This window comes from Orcinus orca, chromosome 20 (genome assembly GCF_937001465.1).
Source record: "Orcinus orca chromosome 20, mOrcOrc1.1, whole genome shotgun sequence".
Lineage (NCBI taxonomy): Eukaryota > Metazoa > Chordata > Mammalia > Artiodactyla > Delphinidae > Orcinus > Orcinus orca.
In genome coordinates, this window is record NC_064578.1 from 58,696,916 (window position 1) to 58,707,439 (window position 10,524).

At 59.5% G+C, this 10,524-nt stretch overlaps 1 protein-coding gene across 3 annotated transcripts; it reads left to right on the plus strand.

Moving 5' to 3' along the window:
* The first annotated feature begins 529 nt into the window (after positions 1-529).
* On the plus strand, positions 530-5,018 carry ZNF446 (zinc finger protein 446). Of its 3 annotated transcripts, none has more exons than XM_033411785.2 (7): positions 530-598; positions 1,814-2,194; positions 2,268-2,469; positions 2,814-2,908; positions 4,030-4,114; positions 4,280-4,369; positions 4,499-5,018. In XM_033411785.2, the coding sequence occupies exons 1-7, from the start codon at positions 560-562 to the stop codon at positions 4,879-4,881; spliced, it is 1,275 nt and encodes a 424-aa protein (XP_033267676.2). In that variant the 5' UTR covers positions 530-559; the 3' UTR covers positions 4,882-5,018. The 3 variants fall into 3 exon arrangements, with proteins under 3 accessions (XP_033267676.2, XP_033267675.1, XP_049559264.1); XM_033411784.2 differs by having other exon boundaries at positions 531-598; positions 4,277-4,369; XM_049703307.1 differs by lacking the exon at positions 530-598 and adding an exon at positions 636-947 and having other exon boundaries at positions 4,277-4,369.
* Positions 5,019-10,524: the final 5,506 nt, after the last annotated feature.

Here is a 10,524-nt window from a genome sequence, read left to right on the forward strand (position 1 = left end):
CAGTCAGATCTTAAAAACAATAACATCGTCTACTGATATATACTAGTTCTGGTCCCCAAAGTAAATAAAAGGCTGAACACGTCCCATAATTCTGGACAAAAACCTCCAGCCCTCACTTTGCAGTACTGATCTAGCTGAAGGCATGTCTGAGACTCTGAGGGTATAAATCATGGAACAGTTTCTTCATCAGGAGATGGGTGCCTGCTGTCCCCCCCCCCCCCGCCCCTGCAGGGCGCTCAGCAGTGGTCGAATGAAGGACCCCAGCACCATCCTCGCTGGAGAAATTCCCGGGGATGGCGGAGAAAGCCCGTGGGTTAGGCCAGCCTTCCTGGTAGGTCCCTGCTTCCTCCTAGGACCTCGGGCCGTTGTCTTGGAAACAGCTGGAGCAGGTTGGTTATGCTCCAGGGGTTACCAAGGCGTCCGCCGGGCGACCAGAAAGAAGCCTCAGGTAGGGCTCTGGGGGAGGAGCCTAGGCGTAGCGCCAACCCTGATTGACCGAAAGGTCACGCTCCTCCCCATTCGTCACCTCCTGCCAATAGGCGCCGGGCCTGTTGTGCACATGCGCAGGATTCGAAGGTACCATACGTCTCCGCCGTTGGTAAGTCCTAGGGTGCGATACAAAGGAAGAGCGGCTTCCGGGGAGGGGAGGGAGTCCCCCAAACCCTGCGACTCTGCAGATTCCTCTCGGAGGCATGGGGCGCCTCTCAGTCGTGAGAAGCCTCCTAAAATGATCATCTACTGGCGGAGGCCGCGCCTGTCCCTGTTTTGCTGAGGCTCATGGGAAATGTAGTCCGAAGGGAGGGGGGTGGTGCTGCCTTCGGAGCAGACGTGTGATTGGCCAGGGCGGCGTCGCCAGGGCAACGCGCGAGGGGCTGACCGCTGGGTCCGGGGAGAGGCGCGCGGGACCGCGTGGGCCCACTTACCCGAAGTGGCCTCGGGTGGCCGAGGTGAGCACCGGCCGGCTGGGTGGACGTGGCCTTTCCACTACCTCCCGACGTGCCCCACCTCCGAGCCTTCTCCCGGGCCCCTCCTCCCTTCCGCAGCCCCGTTCCTCTCCTTCGGGAAGACCTGCCCCCCTTTCCTCTGTGGAAGGCGGACTCCAGGAGTCAGACCTAGTCCAGCCTATCGGAGAGGACCCCCCACTCCCAAAGTGGGCGTGTTTCACTCCAGACCCTCTGCAGGGCCGGGACACAGTTGCCCGTCCACCGCTCCACACAACTCGTGATTCCATTTTGCTTTGCTTCTGTATTTCACACGCACGGTCCATACCGTGTGAGTCATGCACAGCTCTCCGCGGTCAGCGAGCACGGTGTCTCGGGGTCCACATCAGCCCTTGCCTCGAGCCGTGGCGCAAGCCAGCCCCTCAGGGTGCCCCACTTGGGTCAGCGTGTCCCAGAGATGGTGGGGACAGGCAGCCTGGCCCCAGTTCTCACCCTGGATCACGGCCCCACCGCCTCCCTGGCTACCCCCTTTCTCCGCCGCGGGGGCACCTGCCGGAGCTCCTCAGCCTGACCCTGGAAGCCTGTGCTAACTCCTCTTGCCTGCGCTCCAGCATCATCTCCCGACAGACAGTTCCCTGCAGTTTCCTGGAAGCTCCACTGGCAACTTGCCTCCAAGTGTCAGTTCCTTCTGCTCTCAGTTCCAGCTCCTGTGACCCCTCCCTCCATGAAGCTTTCCCCAGTTCAGCCGCAAGCATCCCCACACCACGGTCCTCTCTGTCACAGCCTCAGCCCCCTGGGCTGGGCCTCTCTGCACAGTGCCTTACCCTGGCTGTTGCCTTGTGGCTAGCACCCTGACCCCTCCTTTCCTGCAGGTCCCCTTTGGTGGCTCCAAGAAGACTCCCGGCACAACAATGCCATCCCCACTGGGCCCCCCGAGTCTGCCCTCTGTGGACCCCGAGGCCACCCAGGAGGATCCTGAGGCAGCACGCCAGCGCTTCCGGGGCTTCTGCTACCAGGAGGTGGCCGGTCCCCGCGAGGCCTTGGCCCAGCTCCGGGAGCTCTGCCGCCAGTGGCTGCGGCCCGAGGTGCACTCCAAGGAGCAGATGCTGGAGCTGCTGGTGCTGGAGCAGTTCCTGGGCGCGCTGCCCCCTGAGATCCAGGCCTGGGTGCGGGGACAGCAACCAGGCAGCCCTGAGGAGGCCACTGTCCTGGTCGAGGGCCTGCAGCATGACCCTGGGCAGCTTCTGGGCTGGGTGAGTGTGGTGGTGTTTGCTTCTTGGAGGGACAGAGAGACCAGCGCCCCAATGACTTACCTCTCCCCCTCAGATTACAGCACATGTCCTGAAGCAAGCGGTGCTCCCAGCCGCACAGAACACAGAGGAGTCTGTGGGGAGCTCCCACCCTTCAGGGACAGTGGAGCCCCGAAAGGCAGCCTCTTGGGAGGGGTCCAAGGATGCCCAGTTGGAGGAGAATGCCCAGCTCAGCTGCAGCGTGAAGGAGGAGCCTGATGGCTACGGGCAGGAGACAGGTGAGAGCGGGGGTGCGCGAGGGCTGGGGCCTCCTTGAGAGAGTGCGAACGTCCCCAGCTAGGGCGGGGAACCCAGATGAGGTTGTGCTGGAGCTGGGGGCTCCTGGAGGGAGTGCGGGTGTCCCCCCCTGGGAGCGGGACCCGCAGGGACTGCAGACTGCAGAGTGGGGTCCCCGGGAGGCCGGAGGGAAGGGCTGGCTGGCTGCCTGCTTGCTATGTGCCTGGTACACACAGAGGACTCCTCCCTGCTGCCGAGGAGGGCCCGGGCTGCGACGCCAGCGCCAGCTCCTCGCCTGCTCTGGCTCACGTGGGAGCCCCTGACCCCTGTCTGCCTTGCTTCCTAGCACCGTCCAGCCCCCCACATCCAGCCCGGTCCCATGAGGGGCCCGCTGAACAACAGGAACCGACCTCCGTGCCCTTTCAGCCACCCAGGATTCAGGTGAGCAGCCCCTGGTGACAGGTGCAGGCCCACAGTGGGAGGAGAGTGTCCTGCCAGTTGTCCAGGCTCCTTGGCCAGCACTTCTTGTGCTCTTTGCTCCCCCAAAGTGGAGTTGGTATCAGGGTACCCCCTGCAGGTCCTGGGGGGCAGGGGGACAGACCAGTGCTTGGAAAGGATTTTGGCCTCAGGTAACTGGGATTCTGGTTTAGAGTGATTGGAACTGGCAGGGGTTGGCTTCCCACTTACAGAGAAGCCAGTTAGGGTGTTGACAGCTCCCAGCAGTTCTGAGCTGGCACCTGGGGAGGGGACAGGATGACCAGGAAAGCCTGAGTGCCACCCCGCAGTCTGGCCTTCCCTGCACACCTGAGATCAGAGTGGAGACAATCTTTCCAGGAAATGCCCGCAGCTCCCCCTCTGCCCGGGCTTTTCTCCAAGGCCAACCAGCCCTCAGCTGCGACCAGCTGGGCATGGAAGCCCCTGCCACCCAGCGGGCTTGGTTCCTGAGTGTGGGCAGCAGGGGTCTTGTCCTCTCCCAGCGACACTTCCTAATCCACTCCACACTGAGAAGTCGCCCAGGACCCAGCCGCAGCCTGAAGGCCATGGTTGCTTCCACCCCCGGCACCCAGGAGCCAGCCCAGCCATGTCCTGAGTGGGAGGCTGTGCCTGGCCTCCCTGCAGCCCGGTCCCCACAGCCAGGGATGCTGAGGCCCGTGACACTTCCCCAAGGAGGATCTCCATTACTCTTGAAACCAGAGGCCTGGGAGACGTGCTTGGGGTCCCTGCATTCCCCTGGCCTTTTGCTTTCGGTGCAGCACACACTGTTCAAGGCCCATCCTTGATGGGTCCTCAGCTTCCACCTGTGCGTCCAGAACATGGGGTGGGGCAACTGAGGGGGACTGGTGCATCCCCCAGGTGAGCCAGAAGGCAGCTCCCTTCCCGGCCCTGCATCCCCAGCGCTCACATGTTCCCATCTCAGCTTCCTCTTTAGCCCCACCCCCAGGCAGGTGAGGGTGGTTTATCTGCCGCTCCCCAGGTGATTAACAAGGCTGGGCCCATGGGATGGGCCGGGTGGGGTGCGGGGTAGACGGGCCTTCTGTGGGTGATGGGCCGCGTCACTGCAGGAGGAGTGGGGGCTCCTGGACCGGTCACAGAAGGAGGTGTACTGGGACGCGATGCTGCAGAAGTACGGCACGGTGGTCTCCCTGGGTGAGGACCCCTCTCCTCCGGGTCCTTGCGCGCACCTTGCCTCCCGGCGCTTCCCAATCCGCACCCTGGCCACCAGCCGGGGCCCCCACCCCTGTCCCTCATTTGTGCGAACACCTCACGCCCCCGTGCCAGGGCTGGCGCTTGACGGGCCCCCGACCCCAGCAGGGTTGCAGTGTCCCCTGCCGGAGGCGCGCACTGAGCCGGAGCCGGAGGCGCTGAGCACCGGATCCGAGGGAGCGAGAAGCCTCCTCCCGGGTGAGTGGCCTCCCGCTCCCCGGTGGCGACGGGGGCGGGGGGGCGGGGAGCCCAGGCCGCCCCGCGCCTGGGGGGCTGCGGGCGGAGTCACCAGGCGACCTGGCTCTGCCACCTCTGGCCCCCCACCAGGAGGAGAGAGCGAGAGCTCCCGAGAGGGCCGGCCCGGCTGCCCGGAGGCCCCGCCGCCCGCGCGGAGCAAGCCCTACACGTGCGCGCAGTGCGGCCGCACCTTCGACTGGAAGTCGGTGTTCGTCATCCACCGCCGCGCGCACGCGGGCGGCCCGGGCGCCGAGAAGCAGCCGGTGGGGCCGCCCCGGCGCGCGCTCCCGGGCCCGCGCAGCTACGCCTGCGAGGAGTGCGGCCGCAGCTTCAGCTGGAAGTCGCAGCTGGTCATCCACCGCAAGGGCCACGCCGGCCAGCGGCGCCACTTCTGCGGCGACTGCGGCCACAGCTTCGACTGGAAGTCCCAGCTGGTCATCCACCGCAAGAGCCACCGGCCCGAGGCCCCGTGAGCGCAGGAGGGGCGCCTCGCCGGGGCCCCGGGCCCAGCCCGCCCCTGCTACTCCACTCCGCCGCAGCCTGGAGAGCTGGAGGCCGCCCAGGCCAGAAGTCAGAGTCCCAGGAGGGTCCCCCACCCCCGATCAGTCTCCCCCCCAGAGCCGCGGCTCCCTCCTCTCCTGTCTCGCCCACCCCGCCTTTCAGAGAGAGGCCTGGGCTCCAGTGCACCGACCCACCGGACCCGCGGCGGCCAGGTGGCTTCCAAACCCCTTCCTGTGACATGGTGCAGGCCGGTGCAGGAAGCCCAGGAGAGCACAGCCTGCTTCTGTGTGCAGGCAGGTGGGAGGCTAAAGTCTGGCCACTGTGCGTTTTAGATTTTTAACAAATTCCAGTTTTCTCCTGGAGAAGCTTCTGCGTAAGAATCCTCATCTCTGGTCTCTGCTGGTCGGATCAGCAGCCCCTGCCCTTCCTGCCCGGCAGTTGGAGCTTCAGAGCTGCCTGCCCACGAGCAGGGTCGGTGTCCGGCTTACCTGTTCCTCGGCCACACACATCACTCCCTGGCCTTGTCCTTCCAGCTGTCGAGTCCCAGCCTGAACGGACATTAAGGGAACTTCTTCCCAAGTCTGGATGGACAAGCATGGCGTCTGAGAACAGATGTGACTTAGGCCACGCAGGCTGGCAGGTGAGTGAGTCACAGAGCAGGAGGGCGGAGGATCAGCTGCCTGCTGCCCACGGCAGTCCGTCTGTGGGCATTCAGGACTCTGGCTAGTGTACTGTACTACTTTCCTACTGTTGCTCTAATGAGCTCGGTGGCCTGAAACAACACAAAACGTACTCTCTTAGGACTCTGAACTGGGTCTCACTGGGCCCAATCAAGGTGTCAGCACGGCTGGTTCCTCCTGAAGGCTCTAAGGGGGGAATCCACTTTAAGGCTTTTTCTAGCTTGTAGAGGCTGCCACGTTCCTCGGTGGTGGCGTCTTCCTCCATCTTAAAAGCCAGCAGTGGATGGTTAAGTCTCATGCTGCCTCCCCCTTGTAAAGACCCTCAGGGTTACATCTACGGCTCCCCTGGTAACCCGTGATGATCTCCCCATCTCGGGGTCACATCTCATCCATGCCCCACCTACACACCTGATCTCATCTGCAAAATCCCTTCTGCACGTGAGACAGCATTCACAGGTTCCAGGGATTAGGACATGGGTGTCTTTGAGGACTGTTATTCCACACCCTTCTCTGTCACCTTTCTGCTCTGAAAACAAGGGACATTTTTGTGGGACGTGGTTTCAGGGAAACAGGTACACCCACAGAAGGAGCCCTCCGCAGCCTCAGGCTCATGCAGGGGTGGCAGGTGGGTGTTGAGTGTGGCTGTGACCATGGTTACTAGCAGAGGTGGGGTGGACACCTGGGCTGCGTGGGGAGGACCTTGCTGCAGCCTGAAACTGGGAGGGAGAGGCCTCCATCTGGAGGACCCGTCTCCTCCATGCCCAGTCTTCTGAGGACCTTTGACCTGTCGGCCACACTCAGGCCTGGGGAAGTAGAGCCAGGCTGGAGATGGAACCGGGCACTGGTGATCTTGTTACCGAGTCCCAGCTTGTACTGCTGGCCGCACCACAGGCCAATAAATTGAGAGCCGAGTTGTTGAGGCAAGGAATAGTGACTTTATTCAGAAAGTCAGCGGACTCGGGACTTCCCTGGCGGTGTAGTGGTAAGAATCCGCCTGCCAACCTATGGGACACGGGTTCGATCCCTGGTCTGGGAAGATCCCACATGCCGCAGAGCAACTAAGCCCGTGCGCCACAACTACTGAGCCTGCGCTCTGGAGCCCGAGAGCCACAACTACTGAGCCCGCATACCTAGAGCCTGTGCTCCACAACGAGAAGCCACCGCAATGAAAAGCCCACCGCAACTGGAGAGAAAGCCCGCGTGCGGCAACGAAGACCCAACGCAGCCAAAAATTCATTGAAAAAGAAAGTGCTGGGCTTCCCTGGTGACGCAGTGGTTGAGAGTCCGCCTGCCGATGCAGGGGACACGGGTTCGTGCCCCGGTCTGGGAAGATCCCACATGCCGCGGAGCGGCTGGGCCCGTGAACCATGGCCGCTGAGCCTGTGCGTCCGGAGCCTGTGCTCCGCAACGGGAGAGGCCACAACAGTGAGAGGCCCGCGTACCGCAAAAAAAAAAAAAAAAAGAAAGTGCTTTTAAAAAAAATAGAAAGCCAGCAGACCAAGAAAGTGGTGCACTCGTGCCCCAAAGAACCATCTTGCGTGAGTTAAAATTCAGGTTTCTTTCATACTGAAAGGGGAGGGAGTAAAGTGAAACATTTCCTGGCTCAGATCAGCTCCGGGAGAGGATGTGTTCGTTTCTTCTCCCTGCAGTCATTCACAGGGGGGCCTGGTCAGGAGGTTTCCTGGGAGCTGAACAAAGGTATTTTAGCTTAACGCCCATTATACCTGGGAGGCAGGGCTCCCAGGAATGGGCCATTGTGTATATTGAAGCTTATAGGCAACATCCCTCCGGTTACTAACTTGTAACACAATACAAAGGTGCTTCCCTGTTACAATCTGGTTGGCAAGCAGGAAGCTTCATCCATGCCGGGGACACGGCGGAAGAGGACAGAGCAGGGCCCGAGCACTCAGGCCAGGCCGAGGGCCCAACGTCAGGACCGCCAGGTGCTGAGGGAGAGCGATGGGCTATCTTCTAATGCAATTTTGCATATTTAAAAGTAGTTTATGTTCACTTAGAGAAATCTGAAATATACAAGAGGGCAAAGGAGATCGCAAAAACGATTCCTAATGCTGCTGTCTTATTCTCAGTGTTCATCCACGGGGGTTTGTGTCACACAGCTTGTGAAGCTACTGTACGTTGTGAATCGTGCTCTTACCACGCAGCTCCCTGTGTTATTAAAAATGCCGGGGTGGAAATCCCGTTTTCTGGCCGGCAGTGTTGTTCCCACCAAGCCCAGATAGTTCCTTGTTTCCCGCCCCCCTTAGCACCCAGTGCTGTGGTGGCCGCACCTGAGCAGACACCCCAGATGCAACCTAGCTGTTTCCTCAGAACAGACACACCCCAAAGTGGGAGCGGTGAGTTTCCGGGAGCATGGGATTTCTGTTCTTGTTTTTTCCTTTTTCTTTTGTCTTAAAACATTATTTTATAGTTCTGGAGGTCAGGGGTCAGGCACAGTCTCACTAAGCTAAGCTCCAGGTGCGGCAGGGTTGAGTGCCTTCTGTCTCTGGGAGAACCCATCCCGTGTGCTCGACTTTTCCACCCTAGAGATGGCCTGCGAGCCGGTCTCACGGCCCTTCCCCACCTTCTGAGCCAGCGGTGGCCAGTCGGCTTTCTCCCACAGGGCGTCACCCTGCCACTGTCCTCTGCCTCCCCTTCCACCTCTGAGGGTCCTCGTGGTGACGTTGGGCCCACCCGGATCATCCAGAACGCCTTTTTTTTTTTTTGGCTGCATTGGGTCTTCGTTGCTGCGCGCAGGCTTCCTCTAGTTGCGGTGAGCGGGGCCTGCTTTTCGTTGCGGTGCGCGGGCTTCCCACTGCGGTGGCTTCTCTCGTTGCGGAGCACGGGCTGTAGGCACACGGGCTTCAGTAGTTGCGGCACGCAGGCTCAGTAGTTGTGGTGCACGGGCTTAGTTGCTCCATGGCATATGGGATCTTCCCAGACCAGGGATCGAACCCGTATTCCCCTGCATTGGCAGGCGGATTCTCAACCACTGCGCCACCAGGGAAGCCCTGGACCATGGGATTTTTAAATTCTCATGGATACGTCAGTGTCTTCCGGAAACGTGGGGCCCGCCTGTCTGCCTTCCCTCCAGAAGGGCTCCCTGGCAGCTAGAACACCCTGGTCTCCCGTTCTCTACCGTCTTCTCCATCCTGCAGGCAGAACCCAAGTGCACTGTTTCTCCATGGGTGCCAGGCGGGCTGCACCCTCCTCCCCACAGCCGCTCACGTGGGTTTCCTCTCCCGTGAATGCACGGTGTGGGCCACACCGCTGGTCACATCTTCATGCATCTGATCTGACTTTGGAATTTTCACGTAGTCAGATCCATCACCGTCCTCATCTTCCGTCGCTTTTTTGTTGTTGTTGTTAAATATTTCTTTCTTTGGCTGTGCCGGGTCTTTTTTTTTTTTTCATTTATTTATTTATTTGGTTGCCCCAGGTCTTAGTTGCATCAGGTGGGCTCCTTAGTTGCGGCATGTGAACTCTTAGTTGCAGCATGCATGTGGGATCTAGTTCTCTGACCAGGGATCGAACCCGGGCCCCCTGCACTGGGAGCGCAGTCTTAACCACTGTGCCACCAGGGAAGTCCCTTCCCTCGCTTTTCTTAGACCGCTTGCCCCAGCCAGCTCAGCAGCATGGTCAGCCTGCAGGGCAGCTTCCAGAATCTACCTCTTCACGTTAGAAACCGGGCCAGGCCACCCCTCCCGTGGCAGCCCCTTACCCCTGCCATCCCCTGGGCTGTCTCTGGGCTGAGGCTGCAGGAGGTGTCTTCCTGCCCAGTTCCAGCTGCTCGCCCCCCGCCCCCAGTCTCCTGTGATCCTCACGACCACCCCAAGCGCCTCTCCTCCTCACCTGGGTCTCCCTCCAGCCCCTTCTCCTTCCTCTGCCGCTGCTCCTGAGGTCAGCCTACTTGAGGTGACCCAGTGATTGGCAGAGCCAAAATCTGACACGGGTCCGTCTGACTGTGGAAGCATCTGCGGATGTGGGGAAAGGCTAAAAGCAGAGCCCGATTCTAGGTGCCTCCCTAACTCCTGAAACCAGGAGCGCCCCAAGGGCAGGTAGCAAGTCCCCCTCCCTCCCTCCACTACTCCTGCAGTAACAGCCCCAAGTCACACAGCCCTCCCCATCAAATGGCTGATCCTGCCAAGCCTGCAGAATTATTCCAGAAAGCCAGTCACACATCCTGCAGCAGGGGCCAGGGGCCACCCAAGAGCACGTGACCCTGTGTGGTGTGAGGTGCTCTCCTCCGCAGGCTGTGAGCTCATCTACACGTGTTGTGCGTGCAGCCACTCCCCATAGCCCTAGGGCTGGTTGAACAGAAGATGATTAAAACAGTGGGCCCCCATGCACTTATGGTCAATAATCTATGACAAAGGAAGCAAGGATATACAATGGAGAAAAGACAGCCTCTTCAGTAAGTGGTGCTGGGAAAACTGGACAGCTACATGTAAAAGAATGAAATTAGAACACTCCATAACACGATACACAAAAACAAACTCAAAATGGATTAGAGACCTAAATGTAAGACCGGACACTATAAAACTCTTAGAGGAAAACATAGGAAGAACACTCTTTGACATAAATCACAGCAAGATCTTTTTTGATCCACCTCCTAGAGAAATGGAAATAAAAAAAAAAATAAAAAAATGGGACCTAATGAAACTTAAAACCTTTTGCACAGCAAAGGAAACTACACACAAGACAAAAAGAGAACCCTCAGAATGGGAGAAAATATTTACAAATGAATCCACGGACAAAGGATTAATCTCCAAAATATATAAACAGCTCATGCAGCTCAATATTAAAAAACAAACAACCCAATCAAAAAAATGGGCAGAAGCCTTAAATAGACATTTCTCCAAAGAAGCCATACAGATGGCCAAGAAGCACATGAAAAGCTGCTCAACATCACTAATTATAAGAGAAATGCAAATCAAA

Coding starts and splice junctions, on each gene's coding strand:
- ZNF446 (XM_033411784.2), top strand. CDS start 560: ATGCGCAGGATTCGAAGGTACCATACGTCTCCGCCGTTG. Junction 2,195..2,267: donor CTGGGCAGCTTCTGGGCTGG/GTGAGTGTGGTG, acceptor TCTCCCCCTCAG/ATTACAGCACATGTCCTGAA. Junction 2,470..2,813: donor TGGCTACGGGCAGGAGACAG/GTGAGAGCGGGG, acceptor CTTGCTTCCTAG/CACCGTCCAGCCCCCCACAT.